The following is a 22140-nucleotide window of genomic DNA, read 5'->3' as shown; positions in this document are numbered from 1 at the left end:
TTAGATGTGTATTATGGCAGAATATCCAACTCTTTACCTGGTTGTTCCTTATTTTGATGAGTATTATGGCAGAACCCCTAACTCTTCCTCCGTTTGTCACATCTTGAGATGTGTATTATGGCAGAATATCTATCTCTTCACCTGGTTGTTCCTTATTTTGATGAGTATTATGGCAGAACCCCTAACTCTTCCTCCGTTTGTCACATCTTGAGATGTGTATTATGGCAGAATATCTATCTCTTCACCTGGTTGTTCCTTATTTTGATGAGTATTATGGCAGAACCCCTAACTCTTCCTCCGTTTGTCACATCTTGAGATGTGTATTGTGGCAGAATATCTAACTCTTCACCTGGTTGTTCCTTATTTTGATGAGTATTATGGCAGAACACCTAACTCTTCCTCAGTTTGTCACTTCTTTAGATGTGTATTATGGCAGAATATCCAACTCTTTACCTGGTTGTTCCTTATTTTGATGAGTATTATGGCAGAACACATAACTCTTCCTCCGTCTGTACCTTCTTTAGATGTGTATTATGGCAGAACACCTAACTATTCGTCCGGTTGTTACTTCTTTAGATACGTATTATGGCAGAACCCCTAACTCTTCCTCCGTTTGTCACATCTTGAGATGTGTATTGTGGCAGAATATCTAACTCTTCACCTGGTTGTTCCTTATTTTGATGAGTATTATGGCAGAACCCCTAACTCTTCCTCCGTTTGTCACTTCTTTAGATGTTTATTATGGCAGAACACCTAACTCTTCTTCCGTTTGTCACTTCTTTAGATGTTTATTATGGCAGAACACCTAACTCTTCCTCCGTTTCTCACTTCTTAGATGTTTATTATGGCAGAACCCTTAACTTTTCCTCTGTTTGTCACTTCGTTGGATGAGTATTATGGCAGAACACCTGCATCTCCCTCCGTTTGTCACTTCGTTAGATGAATATTATGGCAGAACACCGATCTCTTCCTCCATTTGTCACTTTTTTAGCTGTGTGTTATGGGAGAACACCGATATCTTCCTCCGTCATTCACTTCTTTAGATGTGTATTATGGCAAAACACAGATCTCTTCGTTCATCAGAAATTTGTTTAGATGTGTGTTGAAGCGGGGCACCGATCTCTTACTTTTCCTGCCGACATTTATTTAGATGTGCATTGTGGTGGAACACCGATATATTTTTTCCACTTGTTTAGATGTTTATTGAGCGTTACATCGACATCTTCATTCGTCTTCTACTTAGAGGTTCATCTATGATCTAAAAAAAATGACTTTAACCATTCACAGTATATTTATCACTTTACCCCTATAAGGTATGCCAAAGACCATATCTATTATACAAAATAACTTTAAGAATTAAAACTGATTGGTTTGTCTGAGATATTGTATTTGTCCTGGTAGGTTGTAAAGTATATCTAGAATAAGATCAATATGTGATGATTATTATAATAAATATTATACATATCTTGGGTAACAGCTTCATAAAATGAATTTTATGCAAAACTTATTAATACCTCATATCATGAATGGACTGTTTTTATATATCGAAGTACATCCGATCTTTTTATCCTTTGTATGACGAAGCGCATGCCAATTTGTTTTTGTGCAAGAATATTTGACACTATATATTTGCAGATCCCGGAGAAGTTTAGTGACGTCGCCCACAAGATGCCCCTTCCCCTTGTAGAACCGGTAGAAAAGATGATCAACAAGGATATCCGATACCGCCCGACAGCTCAGTTTTTTTGTTTGGTATGTATGACAAGAACATTGTAATATTAACAACATGTAAATGATTGTAAAATTGTCCACGCCCCCGATGGGAAGCGAGAGGATATTGGGTGCCAGACTTTGTCGGATTTTGCCGGGTACTTCGGTTTCCTCACACATAAAGATCCTCGCCACACTTCCATCACAGCTAACAAGAGTGATAAATATAAGTTGAAATAACTTGTTTCATAATTCTGGTAAAATAAATAAAGTTTTCATGAAAACTGTATGCTACTTAAATTCAGACATGTTTACCTCAGAGGCTTAACACATAATTTGTGTTCGGATAATATACAGGATGACACGAAATGGGAAAATACATTTATGTCGATAAAAATTAAGATATTTGTTTACTTTCAGCATCTTTATTGGTAAAGTTGTTATTACTTTGATAACATGTAGTCCTAGACGTATACATCTGACGTGTATATATTCATGCTGTTGACCTTATTCATATTACGATGATTTGTTTTCCAGTTAAAATATTTCAACGATCCCATCCTGAGAGGTTTACAACAATTAGATAACATAGATATAATGGAGTATTGCCAGAGAGCTGAAGTTTACTCGTTTGTAGCACAAATCATCCCCAGTATACCGAAAGTAAGTACACGTAAGAAAACCATTAAACGTATATCATCTACTAAATACTAAATAGATTTGTTTTATCACTGGTTTTACAAGATTTGATTCTTAACTCAATTGCAAGTATAAGTGATTCGTTTCTAGCAAATCTTACTCAACATATTAGGTCGATGAAATCCATCATCAGCAACATGAAGAGTCTGCAACTATTCAACCTGAAGTTATACAAGAGTAAGTCACGTACACTGATGAATTTTGTAGAATATTTTCAGGCGAGTCCTGTAAATTCTTTTTAATTTTGAAGAGTCCGATTACTAAGAGATATAGTGGATTGTTTTTAAACATTCCGAGTCCCATGATGAAAGCACTAGTTCATTTCTCAAATATCTAAGTTTCCAAAGTCACTGATTTACGAGGTTCCATTGGAAATAATGCAATAACTGAAAGAAAATACACTCACCTATAGTTACCTCTGATATATGCGTTTCATTTCTTTAGAAAATATTATATCGCCATGTCTTCCCCGCCCTTTGCCTTGAATGCTCAACAGCCGACACAATCACCAGTGCATTATCTCCCTTGCTAACCCTTATCGACTTCGCCACGCGGGAGGAATACGTGGAGAAGATCCTGCCCTTTTTCAGACTCATCATGAACTCGCCCAAGCCAGTGCAGGTATGTTCCGATCTTAAGAAATCTTCAAGTTAGAAAAAATCACTATGTATGGTTGCTTTTATCAAGTTTCAACAAGTCCCTTAAAAGATGGTATAGCTATTAGAATAGCACATAGAGAGGTTAACGTAGTCATTCATAAGGCATTAAGGCTGATGTCTTCCTAAAAATAGTTTCCTGGACTTACAAAATCTTTTTTGCATTCCAATGCTACGAAATTGAAATAACATATTATCTTTAGTTCATTTATGCACCTACGTCATGCATGGCTTATTCACTCTTTTACTAGTCGTGAAGTGAAATAACGGCCTCACAACAGTATGATTGCGGCTTCGGGAATGCAAAAAACTATGATAAAATGTCTAAGTAGCATATCTTTCCGGTATCAAAAATGTAAAACAAAGAGCTTGTGATCGTAATATATATACAAACTTTATATAAAGTGTATCTTTCATAACAATTGATATTGCTATTAAATAGCTAGACATGTTATAAACATTATCACTTTTCAGTTACAATGTTTATATCAAGCCTAACGCATTTGTAACATCACAAAATGTTATGAAAAGTCACATCATTAAAAGTTCATTTATCTATCGCGGTTACTTCGTCTTTCTTGACTTAATTAAAAACTGCTTAAATATATACCCCCGGGAAGGTTTTTCTATATTATAATTGTTTTCACATGGCAATATCTATTTTGATTTGAGGCTCGTATGCCTCTTAATAGCTAATCGAGGAGAAATTAAGCCCCGCATGACGTAGGTATATAAATGAACTTTAAGTAATATGCCGTTTCATAGCTTTCCTCTTGGTGGCTAAAGAGAATGACAAGACATCAACCTTAATGCCTTAGTTTTGACTATGTAAACCTCGCTATGTAACGTTTTAATACATAATGTAAAAGTTCATTATTTTCAAACTGCATGTGTAAGTTCTGATGTTCAATCGGAGTATTTGAATATGACTTATCAGGAGGTTGACATTTTGGATGACTAAACCATCTTTAAGAGGGTTTGCTGAACATAGATGAATGGAATTTCTACAAATCAAATATTTTGGCATTTCTTTCGAGAAAAAAACCTCAGACAAATACAGCAACAGCGTAGGTGTCCAATGCAATGATAAATGATAGAAGTTGTTCTTTCTTTGCTTTGCAGGCGACAGTGTACATACTCGATAAGCTGGACACGGTGCTGATGAAAAGTCCAGCAGATGAGATACGGTCGGAGGTATTACCTTTTGTCTTCAACAGCTTGGAGTCAAACTCACTACAAGCACAGGTACAAATATAGTTAATAATTCTATTCTAAGTTTGACATGATTCCATACGAGTTCAGTTGTCTTGGGTGATACATGAGGACAACTTGGAGTGCTTATTTGGTCCATTTGAAGAAGTTATACATTAATACAGAGAATAAGAATACCCTTATATAGACGTGGTCAAATATGAACAAAAGATAAATTAACTTGGAGGCTATTGAAATGCAAGGAGAATAAGACTAGATGCCCCAGAAGGTTAAGCGCCTTTTGTTTCATAGATGACGACCGCAATGTAAATATAGGTCAAATCCAAGAAATTGCATGTCCTCTATCGCGAACAAGAGTATTAAAAACAAAACATCTACATATGTAGGTACACTTATGGGCATAGATGAGTAGCAAAGATGAGTTCTTTGGTAAACTTCAAAGAATTTGCATAGCAATCTTGAGTCTATACAGCTGTCAACTATTGGGTTAAGCTCACATGTCAAATGTCATCCCGTAAGTGACTTATACACTGATGAGACTGTACAGAGAATGCTTTAAATCGTCACTGTAGACCTTTGACTGTAAAGAAGGTCAGTGGGACGACATTTAATTATGTTTTAGCAGCCATGAAGTCATTCCCGCGTCACATATTTCACATCCAATAACGTAATGAAGGTTGATGTTCTAAAAAGAGAAAAAAGTTTTTTTTATCTTAACTCAATATTCGTCCTGAAGGCCACATGTGAAAATACAGCTAATAAAAGCATCACACTACAATATATCTTGTTGTACATTCATCAATTTAAAGGAAGTAATTTTCCTAATTCGTCGATTTTATTTCCCATTCTGTTACAAAAGTCATAATGTAACCAATTGCATATTTTCTTTTTTCTTTAACTGACACTGAATATTCTGAAAAATATGACGTGGCTTACCTGTTGTATTGGTCATGAAACGGTTGTTTATGACTTAAACGTTTCAGATTGTATTTCATCTATGGCTTTTTTTATGTCTTTGACTTTTATTATTATTATTAAAGGAGGCAGCTTTAAATGCAATTGGTATTATCAAAGAGTACTTGGATGATGGTGTGATGAGAAATATGGTGCTACCTCGGGCAAAAGCGCTTTACCATAAGGGGAGCAATGTGAGGGTAAGTACAACCCATGCTTTACAAGTATACCCCTGGTAAGTCAGGTAGAACATTTTATTCTATGTTACAATCAAAATGGCATAATTATCACCGCATACATTTATACTAAGATATACGGTGTGTTCCTCAATAGTAATGTTTGCGGCTACTGTAATCAGTGCAGATAATCTATGTTAACTATTTAAATCATTTAAGGCCTGATTTATCGTATTTTTGGTATTTTTTTAAGCTGGTTTTAATTCAAAATTTTATTTTATTATTAATTTTTCAAAATACTAAAATGCATGCAACCGTCTTCATTGCATGAAATCTGCATTTACTACCTTCTGGTTTACAGTTGAAAAGTACCAGGATACTCAGGACGTGATCTGATATTAACTTATTGATGCTTATCTATATGTCTAATATAGCTTACCCACCCATGCATTTTGTTATGTTCATTCCTTATTCAACGCATCAGGTTTGTTTTACATAAAAAGCTTCATACGAGAGAATACAAAAAAAGACTCATTTTTAATGACAAGACATCCCAAAATAGATTAAATTTGTCATGTTCTCAACAAAATTAAATGATGTTATGTCCTTTTTTGCTTAAATGATGTTATGTCCTTTTTTGCTTAATTCCCCCTTTCTATAATTCCCCCTGTTATTTACAGGTGAAGCTGAATGCGTTATCTTGCATAGATTACTTACTAGACAGTCTCAACAAGATGATCATTCTGGACGAGGTCTTGCCCTTTCTTACAGATATCACAGGTCATGACCCCGACATAGTCATGGCAGTTGTTGGTTAGTATCATAAGCTGCATGGCTGATTGTTTTAGTTCTGTCTAGGATCTTTAAGGGATAATTTTCTGTCGCAATATGCATGTTCATATTTTCTGCTTAATTGTGACCAACGTATTACTCAATTGAGGTTGCATGGTCAGAATAATGTAAACACTTTATCTTGTTGCTATCCAAATAAGTTAATAAGCCAATCATACTGGACACAATAGTTATAGGAAAGTTCGAAATTTCTTTTATAAATTATCTCAAATATATCATCCTGACACCAATTAAAATCTCGTACAGATTGTTTATTGTATCTTTGCTTTGTAGTATATTTATGTATTTTTTTATTTGTTTATCTATTGATTTAATTTTGTTTTTAACTTCTCTTTTTATCACAGGCAATTTTTTTTCAAGTTGAAAAGAAATATAAAGTATATCACTTTCTACAATATGTATAATTTAGAAAAAAATATAATATTTCCTTTTAAAATGTACCCCAAATATTTTTGACCACATTGTTGCTGATTGTATAGCCTATGATACATTGCTTTATTTTAACAGGTATTTATAAGCACATGTTAAGTGACAAAAAATTTGGCCTCACCCATAATCTAATAGCAACAAAGGTGATGCCTCCCCTCATTCCGCACACTGTCAACCCTGGCCTTAGTATGGAAAAGGTTAGTTATCAATACAATATTTAATTTGTCACTGCCCAGCTGTTATTTGTCAAACATATGCATCACTTTTTGAAGATTTCCAGTTCTTTTCCATAGTTTTTCTTATTGATTCCACGCACAATTTTGTACTGTAGGAAGCGAACATACATTATTGATTTGCACAAACACATTTTTCTAATTTGAATTTCAGCAACTCCTCTAATTAATGGTTAACTTGCGTTGACCTATGATTGATTAATCGATACCGGGTAATAATTTAAATATCTGTATATTATGTTATGTAATACTTGATATCTACGTGCTGATAATTGAATTGAGGAAACGTTGAATCGTTTATACATCATTTCTCTATAATGTAAACCGTGCTTAATACGATTGACAATATTATCAGCATAAATCGAAGCGTAACATGAGTTAATAAACAATTTGAAAAGTACCCACCATATTAGAGGGAAAACAGAAAGGTCGTTTTAATGGCTATATTTTAACCAACGTTTCATAATGAAAATATATTTGATAAAGTAGTTGTAATAGAAAACATGTTTAAATTAATACGTATTCCAAACGAGAGGAACGTCATATTGATCAAGAACCAAGACAATCTTCTATATATATTTCAAACACGCAATACTTAACACTAACTTAACATTTTTTCTGTTATCGTTAAAATTAATTACATAAATTACATTTATAGGTAATACATGTTATTTAGATTTGACATCACATTGCCATGTCCTACCTTTCCAGTTTGGTGCGTTAATGGAAGTCCTGAGAGAGATGCTGGAACAAATAGATAGAAAACGTCGGAATAAGATGCAGGAGGAAACATCAGCTGTACCAATACCGAAAAGGTGTGTTCCAGCATTGTAAATTGTCTTGGATAATTCAATGATTTCAACTCGTTTCTTAAATTGTTTTTTAAAAATATAGCAATGTATCAAAAATCTGTATGCTAATGATCTTGGTCTTGGATATGTTTTTAAAGGGAGGATAAATAAAGATGATGCAAACAAGTACATTTACATAGCTTGATATATATATACATTTTTATATAATTAAATGTATACTTGAACAATTAATTTTTAACAATTATATCAGCGTTAAATGTTATATCACAGGCCTTATATACAACATAAAAGAAGCAGGGGTGAGGATAAGATTCCTCGATAACATCTACACATCATTACGTTATTGCTATTAACAGAACGCTCCACTAATGATACCATGAAATACTATTAAATAAGCACAGTACAAAAACTCGATATACTTCTACACTTTGTCCAAAACATTTTGGCGTTATAAATGGATTTGGCAAAGAATAGAAGGGGGAAAAAAGGAATTGTTAAGGAAAAAAAATGGAAAATGTTAGAGGTAAACAAGGTGGCAAATGATAATGTTTATTATATCGAGGTATAACATAATTAATTGATAAACAGGTTTTATTGTTTCCTTAACAATGATTCATCCTGTATACTTTTTTTGTTGTAGGGGGTCTATATGCATGCCACTGATTGATGGTAAGACAAAAGACGACAAAGTAGGCACGTCCTCGTCGTCTCGCATCTTTTTGACTGTCGAAAACAGTGGAATGTCAAAAAGTCGTACAGGTAACGCTTCGATCTTTTGTCTATTTTTTATACATCCTTTAACCAACATTTGCTGTTTTACGTTGTACATTGCTGGACCTTCATCCAATACTGCTGTGTCATTTGTGACTTTGCCCCACCTTTCATTATTCAACTTTCTGCTGTTTTATCGTAAATTTGTGCTGAGACTAGAGAAGAACGTAAACGAACGAGGGACATTTTCTAGTAAAATATATGCAATTTAGATATTTAACTTTTTAAAAGTATCTGTAAGGTTGTTGCATGATGCATGCTACAAGTGATATTGATTCTTTTATTAACCGAATGCTGAAAATTATAATCATATTTACATGTTTCCCATAGACATTTTGCCTTTATCGCTTAGCTATACCATGTTATAGACCACTCACTCGCAGTCCTTTCAAAACATAAAAATCGGATTAATTATGAACATGTCTCATCCACGATGTTTTTCGTAAACATCTGTGCACTATGTCATATTATGTTAACATTTCTAATTTCGGGAACTATATAATAGATATGTTCTCCTGGAAATTTTATCATTCTTCATCGGTAGAACAATCTCTGTCCAAGTTGTCCCTGATTGGTTACGACAGATCACGTGAACAAATAGCAGCTCTGACGTATGCAGGTAAACAGTATATTGTCCCAGGTTGAACGTCTAACCACTGCCTAATCTCGCTATCAGCTCCACTCAGCTTATCTTGTTGCATGAATTTGTGGACGTTAAGCTTGCTACTTTCTAAATGTAAAGCCACAGACCATGACACTCTTTGACCGTAATGCTGTAACACACGTTTGTACACAAATTGTAAATATATTAATATCATTTTTCTTTCAAATATTTCTTGACGCACTTTTTTAAAAAGACATGGTAATTTAATTAGTTTTATGTGATTTTTTCCAAAAAAATATCTGAATAGAGCGATGATTAAATCGAAGGATTGCACTCATTCACTACTCACTTAGTATGCATGTACACTGTTCACTTACTTCACAAAGCATGGTTGTTCCTGTATCTTTCTTAATAAGTTTATATATTATTTCGAGAAAACGGTTCTATTATTATCAATAATTTAAAATACTGGAAATAAGTAAAGCTGGATATCCATGACAACTAAAATATATTTCAATGTTGATATAAACCTAATGCCTCTTAAAACATTTCCTTTACAACGATTTTTTTTGTTAGTGAATCGATCAAAGTATTCCTAATGCAAAAAGAAATAATGAAATAACTAATGGATGAATAATGAAATAAAAATAGAATCTATGGATAGTTCGCAATACTTTTCATAAATATCTATTTTTTGTTCATTTGCATGATCTTTCCAAGTTGTTTTTAATGAATATATCATTTGGATTAGTTCACAACATCCTGACGTAATATTTTCAATTTTGCAGCTCCAAACAGCCCTGATATGCAGCACATGAAAGTAAGCTAGCATTTTGTATAAGCAAATCGTAATGCTAATTTCGAAATGATCGAAGGAAGGAAACACGAAATATTTTAACTAGGAAAGCATTTCAAGGTAGTTCCAAATATCTTGTTTAAATATAAAGTGCATTTCCAATGAAATGTGTTGTATTTCGTGAGAGCAGAATGGCGATGATAAATTATAAATGTATAATAATGTTAACGTGTATATGATAAATTTACTGTGGTATGTATCTGAGGGGAAAATTCAGGCTTTAGTAAACCGAGACGTCGTTAACCTGATTGTCACATAACTACGTTACATGTTTTAACGTCACACTCCCAGCCAATATCACTCTCTTTCATAGTATTGTTTAGCAACGGTATCTAGTAAATATCACTCACTGTTAAATATCATTACAGCGTGGTTCTCTTTTCGAGGGGGGGGGGGGGGGGGGGGATGAAAAATGACAAAAAGGTATAATCGTCATACCTGAAGATGAAGAGAAGAATTCATTATAAGAATTTTAAACCTGTTGATGAAACATGGAATAAGAAGGCATAAACTAGGTACCATATATGTGTGTATTATTAGCTAAACATGTTGTAGTTATTGTAGAATTATAATAACTCCTGTTTACAATGGTAAAGTATTTAATATGATACAAAACATAACCGCATGTTTGACATCCTAGAACGACTATATATTAATTGTGTAGTATATCGACATCTTTGAATCAACCGGTTAACATGTTTTCGACGGTCTTCAGTGCATGTAAGATTAACAATCTGATGATATCATATGTAATTATAAATCTGTGATTGCATAGAGGGAATACGTGTGACTCCCGGTTTGGTTTAGTACTGTTTAACGTCCTATCAACAGCTATGGTCATTTAAGGAAGGCCCCCTCCCCCTTTGTGCAAGATGCATGCGTGTAGTGTATGCGTGTGTGTTTTGGGAGGCTGTGATATGTTCGTGTTTGTCTCCTTGTGATAGCGCGGAACTAATGCCGACTTTATAGTGCTACCTCAATTAAACACACTGCCGAAGACACCCAGCCGGACACTCCACCCGGTCACATTATACTGACAACGGGCGAACCAGTCGTCCCACTCCTAAATTGCTTAGCATTAAGCAGGAGTAGAAACTATCGTTTTTACAGACTCGGGTATGTCTCGGCCAGGGGACAGAACCCAAAGCCTTCCTCACAGGGGCGAACGCTCAACAAAACGCCAAAAATGAGGCATTGTCAAGGGAGACATTAGATAAGATCCCAAATTTAGTCGCCTCTTACGATCATGCAATGGGGGTAGAACCCATGTACCCAACACGTGAACATAGTAATAAGTGATAAAGCTGATGTATACAGAGCAGAAATATACATGGGTGAATATGGGGTTTAACGATGAAGTATAAAATGGATATCAGAGGTTCAAGTCAAAGAGCAAATGTATCGAGATCGGGAAATATGGTACCAAACGGTTAACATAGATTTAAGTTTTACAGCAATTGTATCCAGGGGTTGAACATAGTATTTAACCATATGATCATACAACAGAAGTATCCAATACAAATGGTTAAATCGTATCGACAGTTTCAACCTGCTTGCACCAATGAATGAAAACGGAGAGAGGCATATACATCACAATTATAGTACAACGAGGTGGAATCAATTTATACCACATTGATATATAACTATAGTCATAAACTTATTTTCACATGTATCGTATGTTTCTATATTAATCTACGGGTTATAATGTGTATATTGTGAATAGCCGTGCGTAAATATCGATATGTTATACAACACACAAATTATCCATCAATACCCATATGTAGAACGGTCCTTTACCTGATTATGGAGCAACAACTCTATTGTTTCATAATATTACTAGTTATGACGAATTGGAATTTAGATCTTTTAGAGTGTGAAAAAAAATCAATCAATCATTGATGGAAAGATTATCGTTATTTTCAATTCACTAATAGGACCTGAATGATAAGGATCTACTTCAAGTTTGTTGGCGAAGGTGAATTAACTTAAATAAAACAAATGATATTAAGTATAGTGCTGTTTACCTTACGTTGACTATGTTCTACAATTTAGCGAATACTGTTAACTGTTTCGGCTACATGTACATATCTTTTTGGATGTATGTGGAAAGTTGAAATAGACGCTGTGAAATTTAACGTGTTGAGATGATTTACCTGACTTAAACTGGTCGCGCTAATGCTATCTTCACGGATTTGTTTCAGTTCGAAAATAGCACAACCGCGAAAACGATCAAGTATAAAGAGTGCGATTTAGTTACTATATTATTCATTTCATATATTAAATTAGTTAATGCTTCAATCATTGACATTTCACAGCATGAACATGTATATGTTTATTCACAACTCGGTACTCATCTCCTGTAAATAATGCGATTTGCGATAACCACGTTATAACATTTGCGATATTTCTTACTTACAGGACGATAAAATATCCCTGAGCACAGAAAAAGAAAACCAACGTCGGTTCAGTTTGATCCCGCCAGCAGGAGGGACACCAGGAATTAGCCTCATCTCGGACGAAAGTCCTTGCTCGGATCGCCCTAGACGTCCGAGCACGCAGAGCCTCGGCCAGTTCACCCTGCCTGTAAGTTGGTTCGGAGAGTATCGCCGCGGGTCTTCTGACTCCTCCCGGAGATCCTCCACTGAAAAACCGCGCCGCCCCAGCACCCATAGTGTTGGCATATTACCAATAAGTATGTTCGGCGAGGGTGGTGAGAAGCCCCGCAAAACGAGCACACATAGTCTTGGAATTTTCCCCCTAGGTGGTTTTGACGACGATTCCTATGGTTATACTGACCCCCGACAGCGCCGCACAAGTGCTGGTCCTTTCGTCACGCCCGTAAGTTGGACACGCTTGCCTGACAATGCAACTATTTTACCCTGGCATCTTTGCAGTGTTTCGTCTTTATATAAAAATATTCAGACAACTTCCTGGAATGAATAGTTGTTCCTTCCTCGGTTACCCTACCTCCATGTAAGATTTCCTATAACCAATTTCGTGTTTCTTTATAACTCAAAGTATATCTCATATATTATATTTATACATTTATCATTCCTCCCCCGCATTTTTCCAGAACATAGATCTGTTGTGATATGTACCACTGATATAGCCATAGTTGTGGTCGAACCCTATGTTACCAGTGAATGTCTAAGATACTTTCCTTAACACGCGTAAGGAGGGCGTGTATAAATACATAACGGTTTTTATTGCTCAGGAATGAAAACGCAAGTTTCCTGTCTGTTGGTAAAATGGGTTCGACACTGTGAGTCTAAGATATCTATCTTTTACATACCGATCTAGACCATATTAAGCATGTGTTGTGAATGTCGTACTGTCGACATGGTCGGTGTGTAAGAGACTATTAAGATATAGTACATACCATAACTACAGAGAAACTGCAACTTTCAAGTCAATTTTCTGTAATGCTTTTTGTCAGATTTCCTTAGTGTTTGCGGGAGGATTTTTACTGGGGAAATCCTTAAAATGTATATATAACTAAAATGGTCAAATGGGATAGGATTGCGTTTACTCTGCATTTATGGATTTAGCCTCCAGAGTATGTATGTGTTTATAGCATACGTGTACATACGGTGTGTGGTAACTAAATACATATAGTTCTGCATTGACTGGAATGCTACATATTAGTATTATAAATGCTAGCTATCATATTATATCCTTATTCGTATTGTTAGTGCTATAAACATAATTATGAAATTGCTAGTATTATAAGTATCGTAACAGTATTACTATCATAGCGTACTATATAGCTGTATTAGTTATTACAAGGTGATGTTAATATCTAGAGTCTAGATTGGTCTTGTATTAGAAAATTTCTAAATGATAGGTTGGTTCAGTATTTGAATGTGTCTGGAGCCTAGTTTGGTTCTATATCTGGATAAATCTAGAGACTAGATTGATTCTGTATGTTCGAATGTATCTAGATAACAGATAGGTTATGTATCCGAATGTATCTAGATAACAGATAGGTTATGGATCCGAATGTATCTAGATAACAGATAGGTTATGTATCCGAATGTATTTAGATAACAGATATGTTATGTATCCGAATGTATCTAGATAACGGATATGTTATGTATCCGAATGTCTCTAAAGAATGCATTGGCTCTGCATATCTACAGCGTAGACTGGTTCTAATATCTTGATAAATCTAGAGAATAGATTGGTTCTGTATATCTAGACACCAGATTTGTTCTATAGCCGGATAAATCTAGAGAATAGATTGGTTCTGTATATTTAGACACTAGATTTGGTCTATATCCGGATAAATCTAGAGAATAGATTGGTTCAGTATATCTAGACACTAGATATGCTCTATATCGTATAAATCTAGAGAAAAGATTGTTTTTTTATATCTAGATACTAGATTTGCTTTATATCTGGATAAATCTAGAGTAAAGACTGGTTCTGTATATCTAGATACTAGATTTGCTCTATATCTGGATAAATCTAGAGTAAAGAATGGCTCTGTATATCTAGATACTAGATTTGTTCTATATCCGTATAAATCTAGATCATAGATTGGTGCTGTATAGCTATACATTAGATTTGTTCTTTATCTGGATAAATCTAGAGAATATATCGGGTGTTTTTTTCATCTCAAATAATTTCTCTGCCGAAAAGAGACCCGATCAATTATACTGATACTCTCAGGCAATTTTGTTTCATTATATATCTGCGCTCAGACAGCTGTTTTACAAGACTGCCATAGTTAGATTTGTTCAATTCTACTTCACATTTTGTTTGGTAAGGATTTATCCATTATTAATAAATAAAATAAGGCAACTGCAACATATCGCTGATTAAATACTCAGGCACAAACATGTTTTTAAGGAAAATAGTATCAGACTCAATCCGGCTTTGTTACTTACTGTATATCATAGTAACATATTCGTTCCCGGTTTTGTAACTTACCGTATCAAAAAGCATCAAACCTCATCCCGACTTTGTTACTTACCGTATAAAGTAGCAGCAAACCTCATCCCGGCTTTGTTACTTACCGTATAAAGTAGCATCAGACCTCTTCCCGGCTTTGTAACTTACCGTATCAAATAGCATCAAACCTCTCCCCGGCTTTGTTACTTACCGTATGAAGTAGCATCAGACCTCTCCCCGGCTTTGTTACTTACCGTATAAAGTAGCATTAGACCCCTCCCCGGCTTTTTACCGAATCATTCGATAGAATAACGTCTCACTCCTCGTCCAAAATTAGTTACTAACAGCATTGTACCCTTTGAACGATAATTTTACTTCGCCATTTACTGTATTTCACATAGGACCAGTATCGCCATTTCGTTGCTTACTTCATCCTCGTTGAAACGATTTAGCACTGAAACGATTTAATGATTGTTTCCAATGTTATCTTTTGAAGTGGTATGTACGGTACCTACCGCAAGTATCTTGCATAAGGACCTTATCACCATTTCGTTACTTGCACTATCCTTCTTAGAGACCATATGCAAATCGTCACCTAAAGTATCCTATATAAGGACGATATCACTATTTCGTTACTTGCACTATGCTACTTAGAGACTATATGCAAATCGTCACCTAAAGTATCCTATATAAGGACAAGATATTTTGTTACTTGCTCTATCCCACATAGTGACGATATGATAGCTGGTACCTAAAGTACCCTACATACCGAGGATGTCATAATTGTGTCCTATCATAAATAGGGACGATATCTTTTAGTACTCGTTCATAGGACGAGATATTCATGTTGTTAAACCTACCCAACACAGGGGGAAATCTACATGTTATACGAAAACGTTTATTATCTGCTCTATATTACATAGGGATGATAAGCTCACTCCTTGCCCTAGCTTTGTTTTGCTCTGTATATTAACGCACGTGTCTGCTGCACTCCCTGTTATATCTTAGTTTGATTTTAACAATACGCATGTTTTATCAGAGATCGAATCACGACTACCATATAAAGAGCTTTTTTTATATTTCTGTAATGAACATATGACACATTTAAATGATTTGCTCTCTGTATGGAGAACTTTGATTAAAATAGAACGATCGAAAACGTTTCAGACAACATGTTTACAATCTTTGTAATCAATCTGATTGTAACATAAAAACGTGTAATATATCGTTATCAAAACATTTTTGTTTTGTTCATTTCATTTTCAATTTTCAAAATCTACAGAAATATATTTTATTCCATAGCATCTAGAAGAACAGCGAATATTACAGTTATTGTTTGCATGAAATTATCTTGCTTAGCGCATAAATCAGCATTTAGAAGTGAAAGCTTGGATTTAGGACAAACTGTACCCATGCATGCCACCCAGCATTGTTTAAGTAAACCTGTAATTACTACTTTAAATGTGATATATTCCGATGCAAGCTTCAACGATAATGCAATGTTTTCATGTTGTTAATTATTATTGTGAATCAATGTGAAAAACATCGTAAACAAACACGTTTTTTTATTATATAGAATTGTATGTAACTTTAAATTATTCAAAAGAATAGATTAAAGATGAGTAAGAATAAACAGATATTTGACAAATGCTATTATTTATTTCAGACTTTATTTCGTATGCTTTCATTTCTTGTTTTTCCTTTTCTATTTTAGCATTTTCTCACAATGCACTGCACTTCTTTACTTGCATTTTTACTTTTCTCTCTTTTTCTCATTTATTTATAGGCCAATGCACACTTTAGACATTGGGAAAGCGCGCGCCTCAATTATCATTCTGCTATGAATTGGCAATGGCTATGAAATTGGTCATAACTCATACATTTATCTATTCATTTGATAATCGTTTGAATATCATATATATTTGTATATTTTTCCTGTCTACAAACAGATAACAACGATTAAACACATTTTGTAATTATAGTATTACCATATTTTTCTATTTCATATTAAAACGTTTTTGACTAGATTTACGCGAATTATCTATTGTGAAAACTGTATGAGTTAATAAAAAATGTCTATTGTTCATTTAACCTCCAGTCTTGTTATCAAATATATCTCCCTTTTTAGGTCCATATCTTGAGATGGAAATGCCCTACGATTCTTAATAGCGTTTTTCGTACATCCTCATTTATAGGTGGTGGTTTCTCAGTAAAAACAGTTAAACTTTTAGGTGTATTCATATCATTGGTTTAAATCTTCGATGGGATCAACCCTGGTTTTGATCATAAATGGAATCATCTTGGTGTTGATCTTTAATGAGATCAACTATTTTTCAACGATTCGTATTATTTGTTAAAAAGCGAGGATAATATTGACACTAATTACAAGATGGAGCTTGATTTTGTTTTATTCAGAGTAAAATGTAATTCAATAAACTGTTTAAATATATTAAAGATCATCTGAACTTCATCATTTTCTGGCAAATCTCTTCAATACTGACAATGGTTAACATTACATATATATATATCAAGTGGCGCTGTAATTGTACCATCATGAAATAATCACATTCGTTCCATAGCAGACGCAGCTTTCAACTCGGTCACGACCTGCCACTTCAACGAAAGGACTGACTGGGACATGTCGTATGTATTTCATATCTGTTCCTTTGTTCTTATCTCTTGTATGGTTTTCTCCATCCGGTTCTTCCTGTTCTTGCAGGAGTTCGAGGGAAAGAACAGCCGTGGAAGTTTATTAGGGTTTGGGGATAACAAAGGGGGACAAAGACGAGCAAGTTTCCAGGCGCTAGGAGAAAGTGTGGTAAGCGAAGTTTATCTTTTTCCAATTTATCTATTCAGGAAATAATGTTTTCATTATTTTATTAGTAGGTTAAACAGATGAAAATTAATGTTTAGTTTTTTGGGGAATAAAAATAAGCGAAAGTCATTTTGTTTGTTAGTGGCAGTGACGTATTTGGCACAGGGATTATATCAAAACATGCAATGAACATCAATTTATCATAATGTAAAGAATAACGAGTTACCAATATTTGTCTTGTATAAAGCCTATTCATCTAAATTGTATCCCAATTTTATCAATCTTTTATGATGACAGAGCATTTGTTTTTGACCCTAGTTAAGTCCAACATTTCAACAGCAGTGTCTGATAAAAAATATGAATGACTACTTTTTAATGAATAATGTGTTGTTTCCAAATCATTCTATAGAATCATGTTTATAAAAGTTTCCATGGTGAATTATGTTTATGGAAATATTGTTTTTTTCTATGATCAACAGATGCAGCTGTTTTCCAGTAAATGACAAACCCCATGCTAACACCTGGTCTTGTGAACTGTATCCTACTCGGATCACAATTCTTTTTTCATCTGTACTTTTGTACAGTTTTGATGAAGGACATCAACCTGCAAACGAATCAAAGATTCCAAATGAGCATTTCAGTTCATTTTCGTGCGTGAAAGTTCGACATTACAATAGTATTCCAAGCATACTTATTCTCTACGGAACAATTTTCGTTAATAACAAAATAAAGTGTACAAACTACGTCTGTTTGTGAAATGATTGCTACATTTTTACAGTCTGGATTTGAACCATTCCTGCCGCTACTTATTGACGATACATGTATAAAGTACCATTTACCTTTATGATGTCGGCATGAATGTTTGCAATGCTTTATTTTTTCGTGTAACAGTCTTTTGTCTGGAACATCTTACCTTTCGTTTATAAAGCAATGTATTAGTCACGTACATTTATTCTTATGGCGACTTAATTTATACATATATATCACATAAGAGTGTTCAGTGTTTCTATCTGATACCTCGAGTAGTGCTTGTCTAAGTGAGAAACAAAGTGCATATTGTTTAACATTATACGTGCATACACAGTATCATAACTGTCAGAAAGATGTGAAAATGCGTTCATGCAGGTTTCATACTGAACCTGCACGCGGGAAAGACATAAGACAAACAATAAAATTAATACCATTAGAACACAGTCATCGTTCTCCCTATGTGACTGTTCAGGGCTTAGATCAAGGTTAACCGATTAAAGTTGACCTTTGATATTGAACTTACTAAATTCAAGGTCAGCGTTCTCCAGTTGACCTTTGTGTATGATGAGTATTCTGTGTATATACATAAACGAGAATGAAGCTAATGTAATTGAGGATCTAGATAATGTAATATAATTTTTGTAACTTTTGATATCTGCTTTAGAGACATTTGTTATTTTTATGATAACATTAAATACAGTTGTACCACGGTATGCACTGTCACGTGATATGGTAGCGGGACGATTTCATCTGAGCTCTGCTTCTGGCATCTTTCATCAACATAGTTACGTTTCTTAAAAGGCCTCTGGTCATATTAAAAACATTGCAAAATTGGAGAAACTTCTACTGTGTGTTTTGCTTATATTGCTTTTCAGTGGTGTTCATTAAGACACATGCATCTACCTTAGCCAGAAAAATACGTTAAGGGTGTATGCAACCTTACACCTTCGATTTACATTCGATTTATCTCCTTTAATGTTATAAGATACCTGACAAATGTTGCATTTTGCTACATAGGGGCTTGTTACGTGTAAGTCGTATGTGTGTAATAAGGATTAGATAAGAAGCTTAAACCAGAAGAATAAAATTCTACCTTTTTTCTGTTATTTCAAACAAGCATTTACTATCTAAAATGTCTAATGTAGACAATACACCTACTGAACAATATACATGTATTGTCCTTCTGATGGGGAAACACGAATATTTTTTTCCCTGTAATTAATAATGTTTCACGAGGGCATAGCCCGAGTGAGTAATGATTAATTTTCCAAATAAGCAACAAACGGTAAACTGTTTCATGTTACTGCACCATGTGATTATTAAGAAAATCGTGATACACATTTTTTTTATTTCCGCCCGAGTAAAAAAGTTGTCTCTATGCTAGTTGCGAGTTCCGTAAGAATCAATGTGCGAAGACGCCATTAAAAATGCCCAGTGAAAATATTCATCAAATTAAAGATAAAAAGGATTTTGACCTTTCTACTTGCTAATAAAACGTGTTATATGCGTATCGAAAAAAATACGTATTTTTAAATACCTCATAGATAATACACATAATAAATTACGTCTAAGCACACAATCTTCAAATGAAGAAAATGGTATTGTTGTACTGACCACAGTTTATCATTGCTTATCAGATGTTAGCATGATTGTATACATGTGTATGTATATCTTTGGTTCCAATTCAATCCAGTAAAATTGAATCAATAATTTGATCATAAGCGTGGTTCAAGCAAGATAAGAACTTAATAAATTGTAATTTCTGGCAACTGATTTACCTTTCGTGAAAGCAATTCATATAAGTATTCCTCATATGTAATTGAAAATATATGTCTGCGTACGTAGTTTACATATCCGTATTTAGAAACATTGCGCAATATTTTTAGAGTTTTATATTTAAATCTTACCTTAGAGCTTCAATTAAGATCAGTCACGTATTAATTGCCCAATGTCCAAAAGACCAACCATGTAGCTCTATTCTCTGATTGATTTCGTTATTTGCGCAGAACAACTGTTTTTCTCTGACAGAAATGAAATACCGTTACATCATTTTAGCGGAAATGAAATACCATGCAAAGGCGATTCTCTTTAATTTATCATATGAAATATCAAACACAAAAAGTACCACGTGTACCAGAATTTCTGAATAATCTGTCAAATATATTGAAACAAAAATCAATATTAAAATTGATTGTCTATTACTACGACTAAAGTATGGCATCATTTCACATCAAACACGTGCAATCGTTGATTTATAGAAACGTATTTTATTTTTGTTTACGATGTCCCTCAATATATCAATATTCCACCATACAATAGTGGAGATATCCCCTGCATCATCTCAATGGCATACATTCGGCCCTGTTACCCTCTGTGTGTACCGGTAGATGCCTCTGTCGTACTGGTAAATATAAACCTCGATTTTTTATTGTTCAATTTTGTATGAATTTCTATGAATCCTTGGAATACTGTACACAAACATAGGTATTGTATACCGATATGTTATTATTGTTTATGTTAACCATTGAAAATACCCTGTACTAAACTGTTTGTATAACTAATAAAGTTGGATTGCTTTTAGTAAAGTGATTGTGTTGATTTTTCTTGTTACACAGTATGAGTTTGGTAGCAAAAAGCAAACGTATGTAATACAAATGCGAATCCATTTGTTCAGCATACGACCCGTTTTCAATCAATATCAAACCTTTGAAGGAACTCCCGATGATATACAAAAGATCTTTAAGGATACATTATTGTTGAATCAACAAGATTGGTTGGTTTTCAATGTTTTAACATGTTCATCACACGGAGATTCAAGACACCTTCAGCAGTGAAATAAACACAATTATGAATATAATAAAAGATATGTTACTTTTAACAGCAGTGGCAAAAATATAAATGTTATTTATTATTATTATTAACCGCAGTGAGACATTTGAAAAAAAACAATCACTTAGTGAAAGATAATACTATTTCATAAAGCACCAAAACAAACTACGAAAAATATTCTTGATCATGAAGAAGCTTACTTTTGTTAATTACCTCCCGTCTCTTTTAGAACAATATGCAGTCTGCTTTAGCAATCGAAAGCAAAATACAGTCTTAGTGACTGTATATGCTGTCTTTTTAATACCTATTGTTAGCTCAATTTAAAACGAAGTGAATATATGTAATATCAGCAAAATAAGGGTAAGTACTGTTGTCTACCACTATCCTGCTAGAAAATGCTATGACGCTTGTTCTCGAGCCCGTTCCAACTGCAGTCTGAAATTATCAGTCAATATTTACATTTGCTCTACATTGCCACGATATAACCCTACAAAAGCCAGTTGTTCTGTGTTATGAGACCATAATACTGGCGTAGTGATATCTCCACGGGTCGGACTAACTACCGGATCGCTATTCCCCTCCGCACTAGCAAGCGGATAAGCAAAAAAAACACTATGATTCAATAATATCGACCGTTTTTGATATATTGATTTATTAAATTGTTGCAATTGTATCGATGCTCTTGTGTATATTTCCACGAACTATATTTTACGGGGAAAGTCACGAGACAACATTCCGTGAGCAATTCCATTGGCTGTACTACTTCTTGAACAAACACCATGGAATTTGAATTTAAAAGTGCGTTGTGAAATTAGATATGAAAATTAAAATCATGAAAAAGTAAATATAAGCATAAAACGGAAGTGTGTTCCATGTTATGGTACTATAA

The 22140-nt window shown here is 34.2% G+C and overlaps 1 protein-coding gene across 1 annotated transcript in view; it reads left to right on the top strand.

The window, feature by feature from the left end:
* Positions 1–20988, top strand: part of LOC110443707 (SCY1-like protein 2) — a 128431-nt gene extending 107443 nt beyond the window's left edge. The window contains exons 7-20 of the mRNA XM_021488097.1: positions 1636–1752; positions 2248–2373; positions 2854–3030; positions 4188–4310; positions 5318–5431; positions 6088–6220; positions 6767–6885; positions 7633–7736; positions 8374–8492; positions 9049–9123; positions 9897–9928; positions 12383–12547; positions 17577–17675; positions 18152–20988. Coding sequence (XP_021343772.1) covers positions 1636–1752; positions 2248–2373; positions 2854–3030; positions 4188–4310; positions 5318–5431; positions 6088–6220; positions 6767–6885; positions 7633–7736; positions 8374–8492; positions 9049–9123; positions 9897–9928; positions 12383–12547; positions 17577–17675; positions 18152–18175 — 1527 coding nt within the window. The 3' untranslated portion in view covers positions 18176–20988. The remainder of the gene's footprint in view (positions 1–1635; positions 1753–2247; positions 2374–2853; positions 3031–4187; positions 4311–5317; positions 5432–6087; positions 6221–6766; positions 6886–7632; positions 7737–8373; positions 8493–9048; positions 9124–9896; positions 9929–12382; positions 12548–17576; positions 17676–18151) is intronic.
* Positions 20989–22140: the final 1152 nt, after the last annotated feature.

Source organism: Mizuhopecten yessoensis, unplaced genomic scaffold, assembly GCF_002113885.1.
Source record: "Mizuhopecten yessoensis strain PY_sf001 unplaced genomic scaffold, ASM211388v2 scaffold716357, whole genome shotgun sequence".
NCBI lineage: Eukaryota > Metazoa > Mollusca > Bivalvia > Pectinida > Pectinidae > Mizuhopecten > Mizuhopecten yessoensis.
Note: the sequence above shows the minus strand (reverse complement) of the source record. Positions and strands in the feature narration are given on the sequence as shown.